The sequence below is a fragment of the Penicillium cosmopolitanum genome (assembly GCF_028827165.1).
Source record: "Penicillium cosmopolitanum strain IBT 29677 chromosome Unknown utg000012l:1.0-3308103.0:1.0-3310761.0, whole genome shotgun sequence".
Classification (NCBI taxonomy): Eukaryota; Fungi; Ascomycota; class Eurotiomycetes; order Eurotiales; family Aspergillaceae; genus Penicillium; species Penicillium cosmopolitanum.
In genome coordinates this window covers 638,209-662,250 of record NW_026622682.1, presented here as the reverse complement: position 1 = coordinate 662,250, position 24,042 = coordinate 638,209, and the positions used below count along the sequence as shown (strand labels likewise).

Here is a 24,042-nt window from a genome sequence, read left to right as displayed (position 1 = left end):
TCACATACAAGTCGAGATTCAGGCCTTGGGAACGGCCTATGGTCCGTTTAGCAAAAAGGGTGGTCCATTTAGCAGCCCTCCGTTTGTGAAATATAGTTCCATAGCAGGATTGTATATGTCTCTTTTCAGATAGTATTTTGAACAAATCATGGCGCATAATATTTCTCCATAAATATCTATTATGGAGTATCTAATTTGGACTCGCTCGCGGCATTACTAGTAGTTGGTAGAATATTGACGCCTATGGTATACTTATTGAAATATTATAGACTATATTATGATAAGACTAGCTAATGTTTGGAGCAGACGAAACAGTTGGTATATCCCAAAAGAAATAACCATCTAGCAGATTAGCCAGACTTTGAACATGGAGGTTTTGACTTGACTCTTGCGTAATACCCACCATGGAGTCGTTTTGATCGGCACCAAAGCCGTGTGCTATAAGACCATCGGTCGGAATCTGGGTTGCCTGTAACGTTGAAAAGTCAAAGTCTATACTGTCTCTCTCTCCAGATAGCGAATTCATATCAAAGGCTGACTGAGACATGGAGCTATTTTCCTCCGATCCCGATGGGCCCAAAAGATCAACGATGGATTCCAAATATGTTGCAAGTAGAGCGACGATATCTTGCGGCGTTTGAACAGATAGCCGCATATGCTGTGCAATATCTCGAATCAAGCTAACTGCAGTTTTCTGAAAGCCTGGGCCGAGAATGCCACTCCCCGGTAGGCAGAGGAGTAAGCATAGAAACAGCGCCGCGTTTGGAGCGAGCAAAAGAATCGCATCAGGAGCCCTCCGGATGTCACTGATTGGAAATCTCATCAAATAACGCAATGTTTCGAATGCACTCTCCACGCTGCTCGTCAGTCCCGGTAGACCAGGCGAGAGAACTTCTTTCATGGTTGACAGGTCGATATCTACAGGTGCCTGGACACCTTGATCGATGGGATGTAGCGAGGATGATACAGATCCTATTAGGGCTTGACGAAAAATGGCAGAAGACAGATTGAGTCTAACACTGTTCTCCCATACTCCGACAAGAGTGGCCAGGTGCTCCCTATCCGCATATAACGCTCCAGGCAGAACGAACGAGTCATGTTCTGCTCTTGCTCTTCCTTCCCCCTCGAGAAGACCGTTCCATTTCACTCGCCATGATTCCAGTTCCGTGTCCATGAGATCAAGCAGACACGGCAGCATCGACACCGAAGCCTTCTGGACCATATGTCGTAGCTTGGACTGTATGCAGCGTATACCTGCGCTGCAGCAACCAGCAAAGTCCAACGCCAACGAGTATGGACTTTCCAACCAATTATCAAGGTTTCCAAGTAAATGCATATTATCGTCTCCCTGGCCAAGAGAGCCCCTCCGCATAAAAAATAGACTTTGCTGTCGATCCTGCCGAAACAATGCGAGCCATGTTCGCTTTCGTTGCGCCATCTCACGTCCATCAGAAACACCATGCCCAAGATCCAAGTCATGGAGGATACGAAACGCATATCCACTATGAAGATAAGAGATCTCATCATCAGCATCTTTCCAGCAAACGAGCAAGTACAGCGCCTGCATTGTCTCTATTGACCTGTCTCCCTCCGCGAGGGTTTTTATAACTAGGTTTCGTGCCAGGATACAGAGTCGACTTTGTAGGAATGGATCCGAAGATGATATTACTGCGTCACGAGTAAATTTGGCAAATTTGGATGAGCAAAACAGGATTGCGGCGAACAATAATGTGCTTCGCTTTCGCATGTTGTTGTGAGTGTCTGTGTGCGGGTCCAGGATATATTCCCATTTGGCATTCATCTGGACCATGAAAAATTCGAAAAGAGCGTGAGATGCCCGTAGACTGAGTATTCCACCATCTATTGGGTCTGTGATTGTTTGCCCCATGGTCATCGAAGAGAGATAGCTGGGCATCTTCACGCAGCCCATGGGTCTCCAGTCGTCATCATTGTTTCCAGAGTGGGCGTCATTCCTCAAGGGCCGAAGTATACACGATAGCTTCAAAGAGAATGATGCTTCCTGTGACCGCCCTGAGAATCCTGGTGATGAGGCGCCATCCGGCGTCTCAGCGTTGGACTCCCCTTTGTTACTAAAGGAGGGACTATCGCCTGAGGTGACAAAACTAAATGGAGAGCCCCGTCTGCGCTTGATGGTGGCTAATGCCTTTAATATCCTCGTGCGTATAGCATTGGTAATAATTGGTTCGTCATGTTCCAACGGCGGGTGTTGACTGTCTCCGAAATTCGCTCGCGGGCTCGGTGGTCGAAATGGCGGCTCTCTGGGAGGGGATGGACCGTCTGAGGGCGACTCTGCTCGCACTTCTTGATCACCGACAGGAAGGCTATCTAGGAGATGAGACCCACGGCAATCATCGCTATTTAGCGCCTCTCTTCTTTGAAGTGGTGTGGGATATGGGTGGGCCCTGGCCCTAGCTCTCTTGGGCTGAGTAAACACACATTCGGTTTCATTTGTTTTGCATCGGTCACATCGATCAAAATGAGCAGAGACCAGACAACGTACTTTGGCCTTCCGACATTGCAGACAAGCACTTAGAGTGGTGATTAGTATAGGGCAAGCTAGGTCCTTGTCGGAAGGGTAATGGTAGGGAACTCACACGGGCGCTCGGCGCAAATCACTCGGCGTTGAAGTTGATGGTGCCATTGATTGTGTTCTCGAATCCTACGGCCCGAGATGAAACTCATTTGAAGTCTGAGGGAGACATTCGAAATACAAAACAACTAACTATATCACAACACGGATGCCTGTTCCGAGTTCCCCGCACATCCCGGGCCGAGCACGAACTATGTGGCATCTGCCGTCAAAGATTCGATCACCCCACCAGATAAACTGTTAATTAGGTATAAGTAGGTTCGAAAATACGAATTAAAAGATGACAAGGAACACAATTTGAATACTCTCACTATCTATTCACTTATAATTTTTTGTTTTGATTTTGCAAAATGCCCGGACGCCTTGAAGGAAAGATTGCGTTAGTCTCTGGCTCCACTCAGGGGTTTGGACGCGGAATTTTGGAGACATTCATTCGTGAAGGCGCCTTTGTGTTAGGAATGGACCTTCAGGCCGCAGATGGTGCTGTTGCAGGGTATTCCGAGCAACAGGCATATCAAATCCAAGCCAATGTTGCCGAGGAAGAGAGTTGGAAAAAAGCGGTATCTAACGCACCGAAACATATAAAATGGAAGATTTGCTGACTTGACACTTGGTTGATTATTTAGCTTCACACCTCGATCGCCAAGTTCGGAACGGCACCCTCGATAGTGGTCCACAATGCTGGATGGTCATACCCGAACAAGTCTGGTCTCGACGTAACTGTCGAAGAATTCGACCGACTTTTCAATGTCAACGTTCGAAGTATCTATCTCGCGTCAAGGATTCTCGTCCCCGAGATGAAGAAAAATGGTCCCGGGTCCACCGTCGTGATTTCTAGTGAGAACGCGATTCGCCCCGGCGCCACCCAGACATGGTACAATGCGACGAAGGCGGGAGTATCATCGGCGACCAAATCCATGGCCTTGGAGCATGCTAGAGACCAGCTTCGTTTTAACACCATTTGCCCAACATCAGGCAACACCCCACTGCTCAATAAGTTTGCTGGAATCGGAGATGGACCTGTTCCGGCTGAGATTATCAAGGCGAAATGCGAGGCAATTCCTATTGGTCGACTCGTTGAGCCATCTGATGTTGCCAATGTTGCTTTGTTTCTTGCTGAACCCGCCAGCTCTATTATAAGCGGAATTGAGATTCTGGTTGATGGAGCTCGCTGTGTATAAATTCAATGAAATTAGACCATCAGCCCTTTGAAAAGAAATTGACTGGGAAATCTTTACTGAATCCACTACTAGTAAGAACCTTGGAACAAGCTTTAGTCTGTCGATTGATACTAAAGTAGTATATCCATGTTGTATGTGCCGTTTGCGATGAACCCATAAGTCGCTAATCGGAAAATCTTTCGGGGGTTTCCCAACCGACTTAGGGCTACGAAGTCAATCAACAGCCTCCTCTGCTCTATTTTAACCACCATCATTAGAAAGCGTGATCCAATCAATCAGGTCATCCGTATTCAGCAAGTCCACCACGGACATGATTTGAGATGGTGACATATCAAAAATCGGATCTATATAGGATTTGTCTCGTCCCAGATCCATTGAAGGAGGTCCAGATCTACCAGAATTTTGACCTGCATCAATATAGGGAATGTGATCGTCGGTGATCTGGGTAGCTATGCCCTGTGTGCCTTCAGCCCGACGCTGGGGGGGATTCAACCGCCTCTATCACTTGGTCAGGGGTCATTGAGTTATTCATGGGTTGCAGTAGTGCACGATTATTTTGCAGTTCAATAAGCTCATTCTTTTGATCAACTGCGATGAGATTGCCCCCGTCAATCATCTTGTCGAGAATTCGGAAAAGAGTCTGCATCGTCTGCGAATATACTTCAACAAATGCGGGGTTGATCATCAGAGCCATAGTGATCACGAGCCCAGCCGAAACAGTACTTTCAAGATGAAAAGGCAAGAAGCAGTCTAAAAGATCATGATTAGCGAATTTGAAGCCGAGTGTTATTGGCAGGGGTCAAAAGACCTAAGAGAGACTGATCCATGACCTCTTCTAGGATATATGCTGTCTTTCTGGCCGATTCAATACATATCTCAATCAACCCTTTGATTGATGCTGGGACTGGAGCATTCAGGACTTCGGGGTGGATACATTTCTCGACGAGGTTGAAAAGAAAAGGTCGAGTCGATAGAATTATACACTGTCTCAAAATGTGTATTAGTTTGGAAAATTCATACCGGTGAAGGTAATTTACATCATGGTAGAAAAGATTCATATAGGCAGTGTGTCTTGATATGCCGTTCATAGAATCGCACCCGGGGAGTGGCAGGCAAGCCCCGAGCTCAGACGCAACATTTGCAACGTCGTGGAGTACACCCTGCGCTGTTTTGACGAAAGTAGACCCTAACGCGCCACTGCCATGGTAGATCGCTGTATTTGAATTAAGAATAGTTTCCATCCATCGGAAATATTGATCAGCTTACTATCGACGATGTGACCAAACGCCTTTGACAATTTCACATGGACTATTGCGGCTTCAGCCTGGGACTGCGACTCGGGGATGCTCGGCGGTGGAGTGAGGATATCCTGGTCTCTAATACCTAAAGGAAACCCCATTAGAACTGACAGTCGACGCTCCAGAATGAACACTGTCCACCAGATTTTCCGGCGTCTGGTCTGCTCTGCCATGTCGGTGAGGTCCGGATGTATGCTCGCGTGGAATCCGTGCACCAGAAGGATTCGCTGTGCCTGGCTGATCTGTAATTTGGTAAGCATCTTGAGCTTTTGCATTGCGACTTCTGGAAGAACGGACCATGTTATGTGCAGAAGTTCGCCAATCTATACTTTGTAGATAGAGAGCGATTGAAGAAAGAAGCTCTCCAGCAATGCAAGGCTCTTTCCACAGGTAGCAGTAGTCTGGGAGTAACATAAACGCTCTTGCAAACAGATCGGCCCCAGGTGGAGTATTGCCGGTGCCTTTTGAGCCATGAAAAGCCTTTCCTAGGGCTAGAAGAACAAGAAGGTGGATAAACCAGAGTCCTGAAAGATGTACTCTCTCTACTGGGTCTTCGTAAAACCAGTACAGCTTAGCCATGAACGTCTTTTCATCAAATAAGTGAAACATTGGTGATGTGTGGAACTCTGTGGCCTTGATGAGGAATAACGCATGGTCCAAGGACGGCAACCCGCGGATGTTGGGAATAATCGCGTGCCTTATACCATTCCATCCAAAATCATATGTCATGGAGTCAACATGATGAGCACCATTAGGGCACGGTGAATTGTAAAGATTTTGATGGGTCATCTGGAGCAGGCGCATAGTCAATGACCAATTGGATGTGTGTCCTAGATGGTCTTTCACGGGAATTAGCAATGGGCACGCTGGAATGAATGGAGAACTGAGTGCGTACGAAGATCCCCGGTAATATCCCTGATGAATTCTGCCGGTCCAGTAGAGAGCGAGTTTTGTATTTCTGGACTCTCCACTCCAACTTGCGTATCAGAGGTAGACCCAGGTGTAGAGAACGAGAAATCGGGATATTCGTGGTCCACACAAGCACCAGACCGAGTAGGTTCATGAATATTGGCAGCATTCTGCTTCCCTTTCAACCGTTCTTGAAGTGCCAGGTTTTCTTTTTCTAATTCGTATGTGCGTTGTTTCAATTCGGAGAGCCGTCTTTTGGTTATCTGCACTTTGGGCTCTTCTCCCGCAAATACACAGCTTGCTTTGCGACGCTGGCAATGGGTACAAGGGGAGGACCCTGAGCATTTGATCTTGTGGTGACGGCATCGTACGCATCTAAAGATAGAGTAACCCTGATTAGTTTAATTTACAGGGTTGGGATCGAGCTCCCAGTTCAAGCTCGGACATCCAATCCGAACTCACTGTCAGAGCTTCATGAAAACAATTGGTACTTACGCATTCACCACCCTCTGAGGCGTACGGATCTTTGACGACTGTCCCATCTGTGGCACAAAGTTCTTGGAATTTCGTTCCTCAGATAGATACGGGCAGAAGCTGGGAGAATCATTCAATTTCTGCTGCGAAATTGATCTTCCTTCAGCTACCCCGCGCTAGTTCAACTCAACTAGCGCCCGCAATGATGAAAGTTCGGGGCCTTCCCCTGGGACGGTAAATATCGGCTGCGTCCTCCGAGCCTTGCACCCCACAGTGAGATAAGCGACCCTTTTGCACTCACCAGCCTTGGTTTAATATCACTTGCAATTTCCTAAACAAAAGACTGTTCTTTGATATAGGCTTGTCGGGCTCATTGGAGTTCATAATACCGCCCGGTATGCAGATATACTACCTAGTAGAAACTTTGAATGACTCCGAAGGTTGAATTCAGATTATATCCATACTACTACCCACTTCAACTTGAATACTAGATCATCATGATAATATTAGCCAACTTGATTCTGAAGGGTAGCTACTAGTACCCATTAGGCAGTATCGTTCATTGGCAACAGAGTAGGGTGCCAGTAGTTAAGTTCTGGGAGTATTCTAGTAGTACCTAGCAAAGGCCCTGTGATAGTAATGCTAGTAGTATTGTGACTTTTTGCCAGAGATATAGGTACAGAAGTTGCACCTCTAGGTTGATTTACGGCAAAGACCCGACTTGAGATTTCCAGCTAGGTTAATCCTAACTTCATATGAGTTTATGGAAAGTTAGAAGCAGAAAGAGTAAATACTAGTAGCAACAGAATTGATGATCAATTAATTTATTTACAGTACCCAACAGTCAAAACCACAGTAAGAAAGCTATTTAATGTTGAAATAGTCTCCACTTTTGAAACATGAGTCATGATCATGAAAACAGAAAAAAGGGAAAATGTTGAATGTATACATCAGAAAGAAAAAAGTAAATCGTCGGGCCAAGCAAGCACTCTAGCTCCAGAACTCAATCTAACGAGTTCCAGTCTAGGCTAGGTAGACATGGGCCACGATCACGCAAGACGGAAATGCAGAGCAAGCCAAACTAAACCAAGCCATCACATGGGTATCATAATCTATTCAGTATCCTCGACCGGCCCGCAGGTGCAGAAGAGGTTCTGGTCACCGAAATGCTGCAAAGTAAATTAGTAAATGCTCAGGAATGGAACGGAGGTTGGATCAGGGATTGAAGGGAGAAAAGCTTACCATCATCAACACGGGTGACGCTGGGCCAGAACTTCTTCTCCAGCAAGTAGGGCTGGGGGTAAGCGGCTGTCTCACGGGAGTAAGAGCGGGTCCACTCGGTGGAGAGCAGATCGCGCTGAGTGTGGGGGGGGAGTTCTTGAGAACGTTGCCCTCGCGCGGCTGCTTGCCGGCCTCGACGTCGGCAATCTCCTGGCGGATGGAGATCAGGGCGTCGCAGAAGCGGTCCAGCTCGGCCTTGTTCTCTGACTCGGTGGGCTCGATCATCAGAGTGTTCGAGACGGGCCAGGACATGGTGGGAGCGTGGAAGCCGTAATCTTGCAGACGCTTGGCGACATCAATGGCCTCGACGCCGGCAGTCTCCTTGAAGCCGCGCAGGTCGAGGATGAACTCGTGAGCGCAGCGACCGTTCTCGTTGGTGTACAGGATCGGGTAGTGGGGCTTGAGGCGGGCGAGGATGTAGTTGGCGTTCAGCAGGGTGATCTTGGTAGCGTGAGTTAGGCCACGGTCTCCCATCATGTTAATATAGTTGAAGGTGATGGGGAGAATGCTGGCGCTACCCAGGGAGCGGCGGAGATAGGGGGAGAAGCGGTATCGCCACGCTTAGATTGGAGGTACTCGTTGGCCGGGTGGCCGGGCAGGAAGGGGCGCAGATGCTCCGCGACACCAATGGGACCGACACCGGGACCACCACCACCGTGGGGAATGCAGAAGGTCTTGTGCAGGTTCAAGTGGCACACATCAGCGCCAATCTCGCCAGGAGAGCAGAGACCGATCTGGGCGTTCATGTTGGCACCATCCATGTAGACCTGGCCACCGTGCTCGTGGACCAGTCGGATAGCCTCCTTGGCACCAGGCTCGTACACACCGAAGGTGCTGGGGTAGGTGATCATGAAAGCGGCGAGCTCGTCCGCGTGCTTCTCACACTTGGCCTTAAGATCAGCCAGATCCAGGTTACCGGTCTTTGTGTCACACTTGATGGTGACAACACGCATACCAGCCATAGCAGCAGAGGCAGGGTTGGTACCGTGAGCAGAGACGGGGATCAGGCAGATGTTGCGCTTAGCCTCACCACTGGCCTCCTGGAACTTCTTGATGACACGCAGACCCGCGAACTCACCCTGAGCACCGGAGTTGGGCTGCACAGTGACCTCAGCCATGCCGGTGATGTCGGCAAGCTGCTGCTCCAGATCATCGATCATCTGGATGTAGCCCTTGGCCTTGTCAGCGGGCATGAAGGGGTGCATCTGGGAGAACTCGGGCCAGGAGACAGGGATCATTTCCGTGGTAGCGTTGAGCTTCATGGTGCAAGATCCAAGGGGAATCATGGAATGGGCCAGGGAAAGATCCTTAGACTCGAGGTGCTTGATGTAGCGGAGCATCTCGGTCTCAGAGTGGTGGGTGTTGAAGACAGGGTGGGTCATGAAGGAGGAGGTACGCTCCAGGCTGGCGGGAATGGGGGTGACAGACAGAGTGCCATCAACCTCCACGGCAGAGACCTTCTTGTGAGCAGCAAAGATATCCAAGATACCCTTGACCTCATCACGGCCGACGGTCTCGTCAAGAGAGATGCCAACCTTGTTCTCACCGAAGCGGCGCAGGAAAACGTTCTTCTCACGAGCAGCAGCAATAACATCCTCAGCCTCGAATGCATTCTCAAGCTCAATGGCAAGAGTGTCGAAGACAGCCTCGCCCTCGACATTAGAGCGGACGGGAACATTGTAGCCGAGACCGACCAGCTTCTCACGGAGGAGAGCAGTCATGGAGACAATGCGATGAGCAATGGACTTGAGACCGACAGGGCCGTGGTAGACAGCGTACATGGCAGTCATGTTGGCAAGGAGGGCCTGGGCAGTGCAAATGTTGCTGGTGGCCTTCTCACGACGAATGTGCTGTTCACGGGTCTGGAGAGCCAGACGAAGGGCGCGATTGCCAGTGCGGTCCTTGGACACACCAACGACACGACCAGGGACCTTACGCTTGTACTTATCCGCACAGGCGAAGAAAGCGGCGTGGGGACCACCGAAGCCCATGGGGACACCCAATCGCTGGGCGTTACCGAAAGCGATATCAGCGCCAAATTCACCGGGGGCCTTGAGAACGGTCAGGGCCAGCAGATCAGTGGCAACACTGAAGGTACCACCTTGGCCGTGGATAGAGTCACTGAGGGATTGGAAGTCGTAGACACCACCCTCGGTATCGGGGTACTGAGCCAGAACACCGATCAAATGGTCACCCTGGTCCTTGACCAGCTTGAAGTTATCAGCCATCACATCACCAATGACGAGGTTGATTCCGAATCCCTCGGCGCGGGACTGCATAACGGCGATAGTCTGGGGGTGGCAGAGATGGGAGACAACGAAGGACTTCTCGGCCTTCTTTTGCTTGGAGGTGGGCATAGTGGCGAAGGACATGGTCATGGCCTCGGCGGCGGCAGTGGCCTCGTCGAGAACGGAGGCATTGGCGAAGGGTAGACCAGTCAGGTCGGCGGACAGGGTCTGGAAGTTGAGGAGGGACTCGAGGCGGCCCTGGCTGATCTCAGGCTGATAGGGAGTGTAGCTGGTGTACCAAGCGGGGTTCTCCAGGACATTGCGGAGGATAACCGGAGGAACAATCGTAGGGTAGTAGCCGGTTCCAATGTAGGTCTTGCCGGAGACATCGATATTCTTACGGTAGGTGTCAAGGAGCTTGAGCATATCAGTCTCGCCGAGTCCACCTTGCACAGCTGAGCGGTAGAGGTTGATGTCAGCGTGGGGCTCGGAGACCGCAAGGTTCTTCTTGGACAGAATGTCGGCGGGGAGGACCTGGCCGACGAATTCGTCGAGAGACGCGGCAGGAGGGTCCAGAACCGCCAGCATCTCTTGGGCCGCTTCGGGTGAAGGGCCAATGTGTCTGCGGGGGAAAGTATCGAGGGGTTGGAAGACATCAGGCGGGTGAGGGTCGCCATGAGCATAGACGGAGCTAGTGTATACTCCGCGGCGAGCAGCGGGAGCTTCTTGCTTGGTGTGCAAGCCACGACTGCCATTGAAGGGCGAGAGAGTCACGGAGCGGAGGGCCACCGGGGAGGGACCAGCTCGCACACGCGAACGCAGAGCGAGCTGGCGGCCGCCACGCAGGGCAAACCAGGATGCCGCCATGAAGAGCTACCGGGGGAGTGACGTAGGGAGGGTGGGGGGAGGGACACCTCAACACACGACACAATTGAGGTAGAATGACAGGGATGAAGAAATAGAGTGAGGAGAATGAGAAAAGAAGTTAGGTAGGATCACAGAGAAATAATATTTATGATCCGCATCGGCCTCGTTTTTCCCGGTGGTTCAGGGCCGTAGGAAGCGTGAACCCTACAGCCGCCGACCGACGGGCAACGCGACGGAAAACTGCGATAACGGGGTCGGGAGTGGACCCGAGGCCCATTGCAGCTCCTATCGCACCAATGGTGATGCTCTGAAGCGAGGATGTGGGTCGAGATCCAATGAAGTTGGCGGTGGCATTCGGCGGTTGATCGTTTTCCGAGGGAAAAGTGAAGTTGCGGAAAGATAACGAGGGGTCATGTGACGGGGAATCAGGTGATTCAATCAGGGACCCGGTGCTGCTCTAGACTCACAGCTCTCTATTTTAATACAGTACTATGAGAGAATCATGGAATTCATACTATGCTGATGTTCCATTCAGTCCTTCTTCATCCAACCATCAACACTATACGACTACGTGGTGTTGTAGTGCCGGGAAAGCGAAATTGCGGGGAGACATGGTCATGTGACACTCCGTTGTCGCAGCCATGTGATCGGCCAGTCCGGGGAAAACAATTTGTATCTACACTCCTTTCTTCTCCAGTATGCTCTACATTTTCCAAAATTATCGTCATAACATAATTCAATTCAATTCGTCATCATCCATACCGTGCACCCATCACTATTTCACAGCTACGCCTAAATGGTATACCGGAAACTGGGCTCCCCCTCGATCTCGCGTTCGCCCTTCTCCGCCTGCTTGTTGCAGAACCAGAACCACACGCTCAGACAGCAAACCACCAAAATAATCATAATGTTGCATCTGGTTCACCGGATATATCAGTATACATGAAAAGAGATCGGGAAAATATTTTGGATGGGTCAAACTTACGCAATGGCAGCGTACATGCCCGGCCGGTACTCCGGCGCATCCTGATCACGGAAGACCAAACTACTGGCAATGCCACCGATACCGCCAAATCCAACCAGTGTGGCACTGCTGAACGCGCGAGTCCACTGACCACGCACATTATTCGCCTGGTACGCCATGCAAGACGGAATATTCGCATTTGCACCTGCGACCGTGAAAAAGACACCTGCGTACCGCACCGCGTTGCCCTTGGCAAATCCCATCATGGGCAAGCCGATGATGCAGAGCAAGCAGTTGCCAATGAGGATTGGTCCGCGGATTTTGTATCGGTCACCGATCCAGGCTGTGCTATACATAACAATGCCGGCGAAGACGTATGGCGGGGCCACAAGGCATTGCGACTTCCCAACGTCGAACTTCATACCTTCCATCAAGATGATGGGGAGGAAATAGGCGATTGCGTAGGTGACTGTAGTCAGGCAGCTGTAGAGTGTTAGTGTTAGCATGAACCCTCACTCCGGTGAGATCTGTAGATCTGACGTACAAGAAAATCAGAGCGAAGCCCCAAATCTTAGGATCAAGTCCGGGCTTCAGGAACTTCTTTAGGGAGAACGCCTCGAGATTGCCGTCTTTACGATCATTGTTGATGCGGCGGACAACCCAGTCGCTCTCCTTTTTGCTGAGGAATCTCCAGGATTTGGAGGCGCGGTCTGGGAAGTCGACTAGGAAAGCGAAGCAGAGCATGCCGATAAACCCGGTGATCTTCACTCATTAGTCCCGTGAGAATGTAGTTGAAACGACGGCGGCTTATAAACATACCACTCCCTCGAGAATGAAAATCCATCGCCATCCACCAAGCCCATGCGTACCGGACAACTGCATCAAGCCGAATGCCAAAATACCGGATAATGCAGATGCGACACAGCCGATGAGGTAGAACACCGAGAATCGCTTTTGCACATCATCTGCGTCGCATAAGTCGGCGCGTTCAAGAACGGGCTATATCCATTGAAACTTACATCGGGTATACCAGCAGGAAAGCAAGTAAACACACCCCGGGAAGTAGCCTGCCTCCAAAACACCCAGTAGAACGCGTAGTCCGACTAATTGGCCCCAGTTTTTGACGAATCCAGTTCCCTGAAATATATCGTGTTAGCGTGTTGTTGAATCTCCACTGGCAGCGACTCCCAAGGTCGCGAAGGCTTCAAGGCATACAATCATAATCACCGCCCACGTCATAACAATGGTCCCCAAGAATATAGTCGGTCCGATCTTGCGAATTAAAATGGTCATAGGAGGTTGGAAGATAACGTAAGGCACGAAGAACATGAGCACGACAATAGACTATCAATTCGTTAGATGGACACATACCTCGCCATGAATGAGCCGGGGGAACATACATAGCGATTGCCGACACCAAGTTCCAACTCTGTTTTCAACCTTCGCGAGTTGTTAGTAAACAGAAATGATAAGGTGAGAGGCTAGACTGCTCACCCCGCAATAGCTGCAGCACTCAGATTAGTCCGGTCCATCAACGAAATGCAGTATGCCAGTCCAGTCATAGTCACAAGTCGCAGATCAATGCGGCGAATGATCTTGCGCTGCTCTTCCTCTGTAAACTCTTCCTCATCTTCCGTACTACTGGATGTCTTCTGTGCTTGAATATCTTCGATGCGATCATCGTAGATGACCTTCTCGTCGGGCGTGGAGCCCATGGTGACTTGTCTGAAAGACTTTCCGAGACCGACAATATATTATAGGAGCCCTCTTGGTAAAGTTGTGAAAGAAAATTGAGAATGCCAGGTGTGGTGACAGCACAAGTCATGCACAAAGATAGAGCTCCAAAAGAACTATGCAAGGATCCCAGCACGCTTTTATCATTCCCGTCCCGCAAGAAGAGACTAGGAACGTGCGGAGGCCAACCTGCAGCACTACCCATGGGGTCAGAATGGAGAGTTTATTCCACTCGGGCCAGATACCTGATTGAGTTTCACACCTCAACAGCTAGGGGGCCCCTAGGATCTTCTCAAAAACCATTGGTCGGCGGCTTTTCTTCCTGTGACATTGTAACCAGTACCAGGTGATGAACAGATTATCGCCCAGAACGCCCAGCCCTGAATAGCCATCTAGCGAGCTTTGCCAATCCTCTAACAATCATTTGGAAACAATATTAGCCGACGAGATGTGAAGATGCCTCGGTCTGTCCCAGTGAATGTACTGTAGAGAAATAACAAAGAGAGACAGAAACTGGCCACCGAGACTCGGTGAGGAGGGGGAAACCCCACACTTCGTGGGCTGGGGCGAGTCAGACGTGTCGCTCGGAGGGAGGTGAACCACTGTGGCGGCTGGTGCATGATGATCTGGGGAATTCTGATGTGTTTGGATGCGGGGGAAAGCTGCTTGGCAGCTCTTGGTGCTGCTTGGCAATGTGACACGGGTGGTTAGATGCGGCGGATTCCTTTTGGTTGTTTTTTGCCCCTAAAAGTGGGGTGGAGTTATTGGTAAATATGTTTCTTGATTTTGTCTTTGTGTCTCTGTTTTGGTTGATTTACCTGTTTGTTCTTTGTTGCAGACTTCGCCTGGAGCTGTAGATTCCGGAAGGTATTTTTGTTTGAATGCGTGATACTAAACTCTACACTATAGGGAGGTCCAATGCTTGTTTGATCGTTGTTTGTTACACTGTGACAAATGATGACATGTTTCTTAAATTGCAAAAAGAAAATGTCATACATGTCCTTATCTCCCTTTGCCACCGATATTCGACGTACGACGGTGGAAATCTAGCCCCGCCCCCGAGTTTCATGGTAGGTCAAAACTAGCTACCTTCCCGATTTACTCCGTTGTCATCTATCTCTCCTTCCTATATGGAGTAGAAGGAGGGTTGAGCCTCGGATGATCTATCGACCTTATTGTCTAGCCAACGAGTCATGCGCAACTTAAACTTCAGCCACGAGTTTTATACGAAGGACATTCCTGGGGTTCGGCTGTCAGTTACTACACAGGGCAAACCGTGCGTTCTGAGACAACCTTATCCATCCGAAAAGCTCGCTACCACAGGCGACCTCTTCCTGTACTTGGATCTTACGATTGTAGTGGGGATTACTCGTGTACTAGGTTGAATACTTTCCATTTCATGCAGCATGACCTCACCACTTGGTACACAGCACGCGCGATCTGGCCATGCGGGTTGCTGCAGGCATACAGCCGATTAAGATAAACCAATCAAGGGGGTGCAATTTGCTTTGACAGCGGTCTGAACCTAGGCATCAAGATAAGAAGGTTGAGCTCGTAGAATCTAAACCTGCAGGTTGGGTAGCCCCACGTGGGGAAGTATCCGGGGGAGTGGGGAGAAGGGAGGGGACGATGCTTCAGAGTTGCCGATCGTTCTTTCATCTACTTGGAGTCTGGTATATCATATTAAGCAAATATTGCCATCGCGAGGTACCCCTTTTCATGTTCAAAGAAAACAGGAGCCAAAGACTTGAGATTTTTCTTTCTCGGCAGGTTTTAAATGATTTGTCTTTCAGACGTCTACGGAACTTGTTCCGTATATACTGTCAGTTCTCTTCTCTGTTTGAAAGTTCACGACCATCACTGCCTATTTGCTCAAATGGGCATTGTTCAGCTCCGCCATCATACAGATATACAAATTGAGATAAGTAATCCTATAATCAATTTTCATTTCCGCGGTCTTCATCGTGTGCTGGGCATGGTGTCATAATACTCCTTGCTCCGACACTCTGTATCTTATGGGATTTTCCTTCAGGAATAGTGTGAAGCTGGATCACTTAGAGGAGAAGAAGGCCTTTGCCGTTTGGGCGCTTAAATTCTCTGTTTGCGTTCAATACCCCAACTGCCTCTCGAGGTCACCTACTGCTACTTCTAGTTTATGTTCGCCAAAATTGCCAGAATGATGGCTCAACGCCAAATGGCACTGGTGTGAGTCACTCCATCTTAAACAAAATTAAATACATTATTAGCATTTTTCGCTTCTAGCTATTGGCTACTTCAACTTTATGCCAGGTGGCCCTTCCGAAATTCGATCGTTAGATTTCAGGCTGACATGAATTATGTATCTCAAGGTAGGATAGGACAGAGCCTTTGGAGGATTCGCAGAATACATGCAAATTAGACTCTCGATCTTTTCTATCGGGCCACCGTGTCACCTCCATATCTACGTGGCTCCATCATCATAATTGGAGGCAAGCTTGAAAGAGAAAATATCAGGACAACTTCAGCGCACCGCATCCCCTTTGAAATCAACCTAACAAAGTAACCAGCGACTACCAATTTGCCCTTGGGTGAATGCAAAATGGATCCCGCCACGCTGAGACACAGAAGCTTTTGGAAACAACTAGCCATTCATTTCGCGCTTATTTGTACGATTTGCGTGTGCCAGTTCTTCCCTTGTTCTTGGGTCCATCGCTTGAAACATAACCTACCGCGACGACGCGCCCGCCCGCGTCTGAGGAAAGTAGGACATCCGACAGAATATGCACTGCAATCTCCTCTCCCTCGCTAAAAAGCTCTCACTCTCTTCCATTCGATGGAACACCTCCTCGCCGACACAAGCGAGATGACCCTCGATATTCGAGAACAAAATTTCTTTTTCTTCAATATGCTTCCTCGCGGGATTCGAGACCACATCTACAACAAAGTACTGGGTGGATAAACTCTTTGGATACGAAGATACCGTGAGCCAGGAATTAGAGCGACGTGGAGTAAAGTATCAAGTGGCCGTGCTTCTAACATGCCGGAGGGTCCAATCCTCCGATTGAAACACATGGCCCTCCCAAGAACTTTTGTGGCGTTTGGCCAAAGTAGTATTATAATTGCGCTTTGTGTCTTGCTTTGATCTTTCTATAGGAAGAAACACATATTCCTATTAATGCATTACTTTGCCTGAATAAAGCGGCCAATAAATCTTTATATTGTGGCCGAAAGGTCACAGCGAGAGAAAATAGTAGACCCTCACAAGATATCCCTAGAGATAAATGCCACACAATTACAGTGACTTATGCGTCGCAGACATACTATTCGTATACGGCCGGTCATGAGAAGCTCTATCAACGGCAAATGTCAGGGCCATGGCAACATTGAAGATAATCTGAGCAAGCTTCAGATTAATTCCATTTGCTATTCTATTGCCAGTGGTGCAGCCGGCGGTGTCACCGCAATTGTTGGCGTCGTCGATAGCAAGGTTTGCGTTGAGGCTGGTACTGGACATCCCCTTCCCTCTTGCAAGAGTATTTTTGCGTTCATCAATACCGCTGGCACAACATTTCACTGGTGGCATGGTCAACACTTATTGCCCTCAATTCCTCAGTCTTTTCACCTCGTGCCATGGCTCTGATACGGAGGCTACTGCACAGAGCAATAAAGCCTTCGAGATGACTGGATTCAATACCCAGAAAAACTACAACTGCCAGGGCGACACTGGAGGCGAGAAATGTATCACGAGTTCTGTGTAAAAGCTTGCTGGTACAAACATGGCTCTATTGAGTGCATCCTACTTTTGAAGTCGTCAGATTGTCAGTTGTACGAACAAGCTTGGAAGCATTTGGAGAATCGGTATCTTGGATATGTACATATAATTACTCCTTTGCATATAACAAGTAGTGAATCGTCTCTGGAATGACATCTTACTCATACCAGTCTTGTATCAATCATCCCACAATAAGTACACGCCCTCCGTCATCAGAGGAGAAGTGATAATCTCGAAGTTTCGGGTCGAATCCAAGTCAATTCTGGAGTAGATATCACCTAGATATAGCTCTCAGCCCCGCATGGTTTGGGCGGGCCAATGCCGGCATTAGCGACGATGGTGGGCCCAAAGGATCGATCCGCAGCTGAAACGCTGCCTGTGGATTAGCCCCTGTGGGTGGTTTGTGGCATTTTTTGGATTTCCAAAATTAGGATAGAGCTCAGGCCGCATTCACCCACCCATTTACATACATCCTGCAAATTTTGGACTTTCAGCCTCGGCCGCCCGTGGTTAGGTGGAATCCACTGACACTCCAGCACTATATAAATTCTAACAACGGTCCCTAGAAACATCTGCTTAGGTGGGCAGCCTTCAACCCGGCAGTTCCGACTCAATCTTGCATCCGCGCCAATTCTACCCGTCTGTTGGTAGTATCCATGGTCTCTTATGAAATCCATGACCGTCAAGTTCTTCGAATTTTAATATCCCACACATTTTCTACAAATCTGGGAGCTTAGAAAACAAGCGAAATACTGGTTAGATATCGGTAGGCAATAAGGATTTAATTTGATTAGACCAGTAACTTGAACTCAATTAACGCTCTGTTCCTTATTTGAGTGCATGGATTGGGCTATATTATCATAACGCAAAATATGAATACCAAAGACAACGAGAGATTTCTCCCCTTCACCTCCTACTACTCCCAGGCCCCAGGGCCCTTCATGGCGAGGTTCTACCGAAGCATTCATTATAGGGAGCGTGACTTTTATGATTACTCTCTGTATCAAAGATGCAATCTTCAAGTCTGATAGCTTTTCCGTTCAGTGGGGGATTTATGCGTCATTATTCATGTTATTTAATTTCCTGTACCAGAAAGTTCGATCGATTTGAACGTATTTATTATCTTTGAGAATCAGGCTTCATATATGATACCCAGGTATCTTAAATCAATTCCAAGGCTGTATCCAGTTAACGTGGTCGTCGTGTTCTCCCCAACGCCTCTGTATTGTTTTTTGCATCACATCAAAGTTAAAGCCACCGAAAGCCTCTTTCTGAGCGCACCATCTGGCCAAAATGAAATGAAATATGGATATATAATAGTAGTAGTATTCACATATCAATTTCTGACCAAGCTGTCGGTCAAAAAAGACATAGTGATGTGGTTCCTGCCCGGGGCTACTTATATCAACTTTTCTTAACTTGAACCTAAGAACTTCTACGAGTAACTAGCACCCAAAATCTTGTTTCTATATTTTTGTGAAAGAAGACGCTAAAATAACTATATCCATGGGCGTTTGGGTGGTGGATAACCCCTGTCCCATCGAATCTTTACCCCAAATGGCCAGTTAATCTATTTTCCCTGATGATTTTCCATGGAAGGCGACACAAATGACGTCGAGGCTAACCTGACAGCGCCAATGACGTAGACCCGTTAGCTGTCATGCGACGAGGACAGCATCCTTTTCTTTTCAACGTTGAGCTCCATTCCAACTGATTTTTAGTCTTTTTTTCGCATCACAGGCCAAAATACGCGCATCGAAATATCCATCGGTCGGCGTATTCTTGAAGTCCATCCCGACCCACACGGGGAATCCTCACGGAGAATCGACAACACTTCCACCGGTCGCATTTTACAACATGGCGACTGTTTCCATCAGTGCCCCCGGATTAAGCAACGGGCTCCTGTATAATAATGGCAACAACAATGCGCGAGTTTGCATCACCTCTGAGACCAACGAATTTGACAACCAAACTATCCAAGATTGGCAGGAGGAAGGATTCGATGTCGTCTATTTGCCTCTAAATGGCGGGGAAAAGAGTACGAGAGCCAACTGAAGACTGTGAAGGAAGGGCTGGGTGTCGGAGAGAATTACGCAGTGATTGGTATGTTTCCTTGGTGTTGATTCATTGTGGTGACCGAGCTAAACGATCTTTGGATAGCATTTGGAGAAGCGGCCAGCTACTGTCTGGAGTATTACAGCAAGTCTTTCAACTGCAGCCGGCTTTGTGGTCTAATCGCATACTACCCGACCGTCATTCCTGATACTCGAACGAGCTTCGCCCTCTCCCTACCTGTTTTAGTTCATCTAGCGGGCAAAACGATCGATGTCCTCGCACAACCACAAGCTTTGGGATTGCAGGGAAAGAGGCGCCGCAAGACGAGACCAATTCAGCCTGGACTCGGTACTGGTGAACGCATGACACTTGCCTACCCGGCATTTACCTACGAATATGCAGAACCTGGATTTGCTGAACACGACATGGAGGAGTATAACAATCTGGCAGCAGATATTGCCTGGACTCGGACTGTGAAAGCTTTGAGAAAGGGATTTTCTCGAGATGCAGACCACGAAAGGCGCTGGGATGATCATCAAGAAGGTATACTATACGCACAAACTGCTTCACATTGTGACTCGAAACTTGAACTAATTGGATGCAGCCAAATTCTTCAGATCAAATTTGTCCAAGACGTTGGAGGGATACGTCCAGAACAAAGTCCCATCTGTGACATATACCTCGACTTTATCCGGTGGAATTGGCAAACAAGCTCTCCGCCGTTTCTACGGGCAGTTCTTCCTAGGAAAGCTACCTTCCTCGATGCATATCCGTCTCGTATCCCGAACAGCCGGAGCCGACCGTGTCGTGGACGAACTCTACATTTCCTTCCAGCATACCAATGAAATTCCATGGATGCTTCCCGGCGTGCCTCCGACCAACAAGAATGTCGAAATAATGTTAGTGAGCATCGTTAGCTTGCGGGGAGGGCGTCTATACTCGGAACATGTCTACTGGGACCAAGCAAGCGTGCTAGTCCAAGTCGGACTTCTCGACCCAAAACTTGCGCCCAATAACCCCCACGGAATCGACCGTCTTCCCGTCGTCGGTCGAGACGCCGCCCGCCGCATTCTTCATGAAGATACCGAGCTTGAACAAGAAGATTATCACAACCGTCTTATTCGTCGGGCTCATGCGCGCGCGCGAAAGGCTCAAAGCTCGAAGTCTTCACAGGCGCCGGATGAATCTGGGGCCGAAGGGAGGAGTGAGGTGGGAGCTTCACTACCTGTGAGGAACAAGGGTAAGGCTGTGCAAGAGGAAAATCCAGAGCCAAAGCCGGATCCAAAGCCGGAGCAGGAGCAGGAGCCGGAGTCTCAGCGCAATGCGACGGATATTACTGAACACATGAATGACGATGATGATGAGGGTGCTGCTACTGAGACTGAATCAACTGTTAAATCGAAGGAGGAAAATGGTGATCGCAAAGCATTTGTGGAAGACGGGGATTCTGGAGATGAGAATGGAAATGGACAGTCATAATTCGCCGCCGCATCGTTGTGAGTCCGATTGCATTTTGACTGTGTTGGACTTGTATACCGATGATGTTAATGTTGATTGGATCTTGTCACTATTTATATTGAAGTCTACTGTTAAAATTCCGGATATCACTACTATATGCATCCAATGCCATTTTTCAATAATTGACAAATCGTACTAATACCAGTAGTCCTGGAGTGCAATAACAGTAGTGGCTAGCGGAATCCATGGATCTTTATTGGTATTACGATATATCGGCGCTGAAGTTATTTCCGTGACTCGAAAGGCGTCAACAAGTTTCTAATTTCTGACACCAACCACCAACTTCCATAATATTTTATGTAGCTGTTTATAGAGACGCGGTTTAGAACACATTCACTAATAATAGTGGCTTTTTGGCTGTGTTTAAATAACCCATAGTCTAGTACATTGAGTAGTTATGTCGAAAGATTTGCTCGTCATTATAAATGACAACATGGTATGTCGGGGACCACATTCGGAAAGCGGATGTCGGAAGCCTCCGCATTCGTTTCTTCTTTTCTTCTTCAGATAATCTCGGTTGGTTTTTGATTCAATTAGATTCCCTAAATTCCCAAGTCTTTCTCCCACCATGCCGTCTGAAGCGCAAAATATCTACGACCATCCTGAGTTCTTCTCAGCATACAGTACTCTTCCACGCTCACAGGGCGGGCTATCCTCCGCTCCGGAATGGCCGGTTTTACAGAAAATGGTGCTACAAGATAGCACCCAAGCACCCAGTTCTGAAATTAGCAAATTGAACGGAAAGAGGGTTCTTGACCTCGGTTGTGGTTATGGCTGGTTTTCCAGATGGGCGCGCGACAATGGCGCCTCCCACATCAGGGGGATTGATCTCTCCGAGAAGATGATTAGTCGGGCGAAGGAGTTCGAGGATTCCGTCCAAACAAAGGCTTTTGAAATTGGGTTTGGAACAGGCGATCTCGATAAAATCACATTCGGAGATAGCCTAGAGAAAGGCACATACGATCTCGTCTACAGCTCCTTGACATTCCACTACGTTGAGGATCTCTCTCGACTTTATCGTGAGATTTTCGCTTCACTGAAGCAAGGGGGTAGGTTGGTATTCTCGGTGGAACACCCTATCTGCTCAGCACCAACAGTCCCCGGTCCAGATTGGATCTCTGTCCAAGAGGGGGGCCAAGATAAGAAAGTGTGGCCACTTGATTCCTACAGTGAGGAGGGCTGGCGATATACAAGTTGGTTGGGTATTTCGGGTGTCAAGAAGTACCATCGGACGGTGGAAACATACATTACCCTCCTCCTGGAGAACGGGTTTAAGTTGACTGGAATGAAAGACTGGGTCCCTTCCAAGGAAGATGTTGCTGAGCATCCAGAGTGGGCGGATGAAAGACATCGTCCTTATTTCCTGCTTATTTCCGCGGAGCTATAGGGAAAACAAGATGTGCCAGTAATTGACCGGCATCTAGTGGCATTTTTATTAGACGGGGGCAGAGTTTGTACTGTATTTCTGAACCTATGGATATGGCTTTGGCATCTCCTTTAACGCCATCCACCCGTACAATCTCTCGCTATCCGACCTAGGTATTTTCCCTTTTGCAACTTTCAAGGTTCTCCTGCCTCAGTCACAGCCCCAGGCACGAACGAACACTGACACATCTGTAAGATCGGAATACGCTGCTCGGTCTGTCGCATTGACAAACATGGGGTGCATCAAATCCATTTCACTGTAAAAGTTGCGCAGAAGAACCGTTAGTCGCTCCGAATCCGGGTCGGTATCACTAGAAAATAGTTAGCTTTTCAACTTCTCAAAATCAACTGGGGTTCCCACCACTGTAATGCGTTCTGGAGCGTCATCCAGAACATGACCATGGGTTGAGCCACATCCATAACGATCTGTCTTGCTGGGACACCCGGGTTTATTGCTATCACCATCGATGACTTGTCAACCTCGATCCATGCCTCCGGGTCCTTGAGAACCTTGACCTGGTGCAGATTGAAAAATTGTTTGTCGACCTTTGTGTAGGCTGGGTCCTGTACAAAGCATGTGATATCGGTAGACTTTCCACCCGATCGAACTTTTCTGTTGCGAAGGTAGTCACAAATTGTCAAGAAAAGCAGATGCTGGTTGAGGGTACGTCCTTGAACTGTAGCGTGGTCGTGGTCGTCGAAGAGAATCGGCGATGAAATAGAGTTCAAGCCAACTGCGATAACTTTGTTGACTTTACCGCAGGTGATATTCTGTAACACTTCCCTCACTCGATGGTCAACCCCCGAAGCCAGCCATTTCTCCTGGGCGGATTTGTATTTCGCCTTCACAGTGTTTAGATCCAGAATCCCTCTCTTCGAAATAAGCTGTCTCGTTTTGGGATCTCTTTCCTCGACAACGTGTCCAATATCCATTGAACAGAATGGCGGGCTCAATTTGAATGATTCATCGGTGTGCTTCAGCGCGGTTGCTTTCAACTCATCCATGGTGTGGTAACGAATGAAGGGTTCTCCTCTGTCAAGGATTTTCACATAAGCATTAACAGCGTAGGAAAGGAAAGGGATTTCCTTACAAAAAGAGTTTTCCAGGTCTACCTGTCGTGAAATCGTTCGTGCTGATTTCTTCACCCGTGCGAATCTTGAATTTGACGCCGTGTCCTGTGATGTCCTTTGAGGTGATCTCGTCGCCCCTTTTGACGCCATTCCGGAGTTTCTTGGAAATTCTCTGCATGCTCTCTTTGGGTAGATTGGATTGCAGTCGAGCTGGCGTTTTTCGAGGATCTCAAACGTCGTTATTTTCCCTCTTGTTAGGGCTCGCGGGGGGTTTCCCAGCCAGGTTGTTTCGCCGAAAACCTCTCCTTGTGCCGGTGTCATTTTGCTGTTTGGGCTCGTAGCAGAGACTTGAATAGATGAAAAGGATAGAAAGGATGGATGTATGTGAATGAGTAAAATGTCTAGGAGAGAGCGAGGCAACAAGAGGACAAACCAGGGGAAGACAAGCGATGCCTGAGGCCCCACACCTCAATAGTCCAGATTGTTCTTTTTCGGAATGTGAATTAGAAAGGGAAGGAAGTACCGAGATGATAGGTTTGATTGATATTCTCGTGAATGGAAAAAGAAGGAAGCCATTGAATAGTTTTCGTCGTTTAAATGAACGATTCACTTAACAAAAACGTCCTCAACGGCACATCATAAAATGTAGATCGAGAACGGAAAAATACGGGGGCG

At 48.5% G+C, this 24,042-nt stretch overlaps 9 protein-coding genes across 9 annotated transcripts; 3 read left to right on the top strand and 6 right to left on the bottom strand.

Annotated features, from left to right (window-relative positions):
• Positions 1-286: 286 nt before the first annotated feature.
• N7509_013016 (fungal specific transcription factor domain-containing protein) lies at positions 287-2,537 on the bottom strand (the record flags this gene model as incomplete). The annotated part of the gene is made up of 2 exons (XM_056637653.1): positions 287-2,346; positions 2,522-2,537. The coding sequence occupies 2 exons, from the start codon at positions 2,535-2,537 to the stop codon at positions 287-289; spliced, it is 2,076 nt and encodes a 691-aa protein (XP_056481160.1).
• A 424-nt stretch (positions 2,538-2,961) lies between these two features.
• On the top strand, positions 2,962-3,792 carry N7509_013015 (NAD(P)-binding protein; the record flags this gene model as incomplete). The annotated part of the gene is made up of 2 exons (XM_056637652.1): positions 2,962-3,171; positions 3,238-3,792. The coding sequence occupies 2 exons, from the start codon at positions 2,962-2,964 to the stop codon at positions 3,790-3,792; spliced, it is 765 nt and encodes a 254-aa protein (XP_056481159.1).
• A 240-nt stretch (positions 3,793-4,032) lies between these two features.
• On the bottom strand, positions 4,033-6,541 carry N7509_013014 (Zn(II)2Cys6 transcription factor; the record flags this gene model as incomplete). Its single annotated transcript, XM_056637651.1, has 8 exons — positions 4,033-4,248; positions 4,298-4,542; positions 4,601-4,775; positions 4,830-5,005; positions 5,059-5,332; positions 5,388-5,929; positions 5,986-6,374; positions 6,495-6,541. The coding sequence occupies 8 exons, from the start codon at positions 6,539-6,541 to the stop codon at positions 4,033-4,035; spliced, it is 2,064 nt and encodes a 687-aa protein (XP_056481158.1).
• A 1,044-nt stretch (positions 6,542-7,585) lies between these two features.
• N7509_013013 (glycine decarboxylase subunit P) lies at positions 7,586-10,849 on the bottom strand (the record flags this gene model as incomplete). The annotated part of the gene is made up of 3 exons (XM_056637650.1): positions 7,586-7,642; positions 7,716-8,195; positions 8,273-10,849. 3 exons carry the CDS (start codon positions 10,847-10,849, stop codon positions 7,586-7,588), a joined length of 3,114 nt encoding a protein of 1,037 aa, XP_056481157.1.
• A 792-nt stretch (positions 10,850-11,641) lies between these two features.
• On the bottom strand, positions 11,642-13,528 carry N7509_013012 (putative phthalate transporter; the record flags this gene model as incomplete). The annotated part of the gene is made up of 8 exons (XM_056637649.1): positions 11,642-11,765; positions 11,835-12,296; positions 12,358-12,575; positions 12,633-12,778; positions 12,833-12,950; positions 13,029-13,157; positions 13,214-13,253; positions 13,308-13,528. The coding sequence occupies 8 exons, from the start codon at positions 13,526-13,528 to the stop codon at positions 11,642-11,644; spliced, it is 1,458 nt and encodes a 485-aa protein (XP_056481156.1).
• Positions 13,529-16,818: 3,290 nt separating this feature from the next.
• Positions 16,819-17,109, bottom strand: N7509_013011 (uncharacterized protein; the record flags this gene model as incomplete). Its single annotated transcript, XM_056637648.1, has 1 exon — positions 16,819-17,109. One exon carries the CDS (start codon positions 17,107-17,109, stop codon positions 16,819-16,821), a length of 291 nt encoding a protein of 96 aa, XP_056481155.1.
• A 2,046-nt stretch (positions 17,110-19,155) lies between these two features.
• N7509_013010 (dienelactone hydrolase) lies at positions 19,156-20,832 on the top strand (the record flags this gene model as incomplete). Its single annotated transcript, XM_056637647.1, has 4 exons — positions 19,156-19,305; positions 19,365-19,401; positions 19,459-19,896; positions 19,958-20,832. The coding sequence occupies 4 exons, from the start codon at positions 19,156-19,158 to the stop codon at positions 20,830-20,832; spliced, it is 1,500 nt and encodes a 499-aa protein (XP_056481154.1).
• Positions 20,833-21,439: 607 nt separating this feature from the next.
• N7509_013009 (class I SAM-dependent methyltransferase) lies at positions 21,440-22,258 on the top strand (the record flags this gene model as incomplete). The annotated part of the gene is made up of 1 exon (XM_056637646.1): positions 21,440-22,258. The coding sequence occupies one exon, from the start codon at positions 21,440-21,442 to the stop codon at positions 22,256-22,258; it is 819 nt and encodes a 272-aa protein (XP_056481153.1).
• Positions 22,259-22,447: 189 nt separating this feature from the next.
• On the bottom strand, positions 22,448-23,545 carry N7509_013008 (uncharacterized protein; the record flags this gene model as incomplete). Its single annotated transcript, XM_056637645.1, has 3 exons — positions 22,448-22,607; positions 22,658-23,329; positions 23,388-23,545. The coding sequence occupies 3 exons, from the start codon at positions 23,543-23,545 to the stop codon at positions 22,448-22,450; spliced, it is 990 nt and encodes a 329-aa protein (XP_056481152.1).
• Positions 23,546-24,042: the final 497 nt, after the last annotated feature.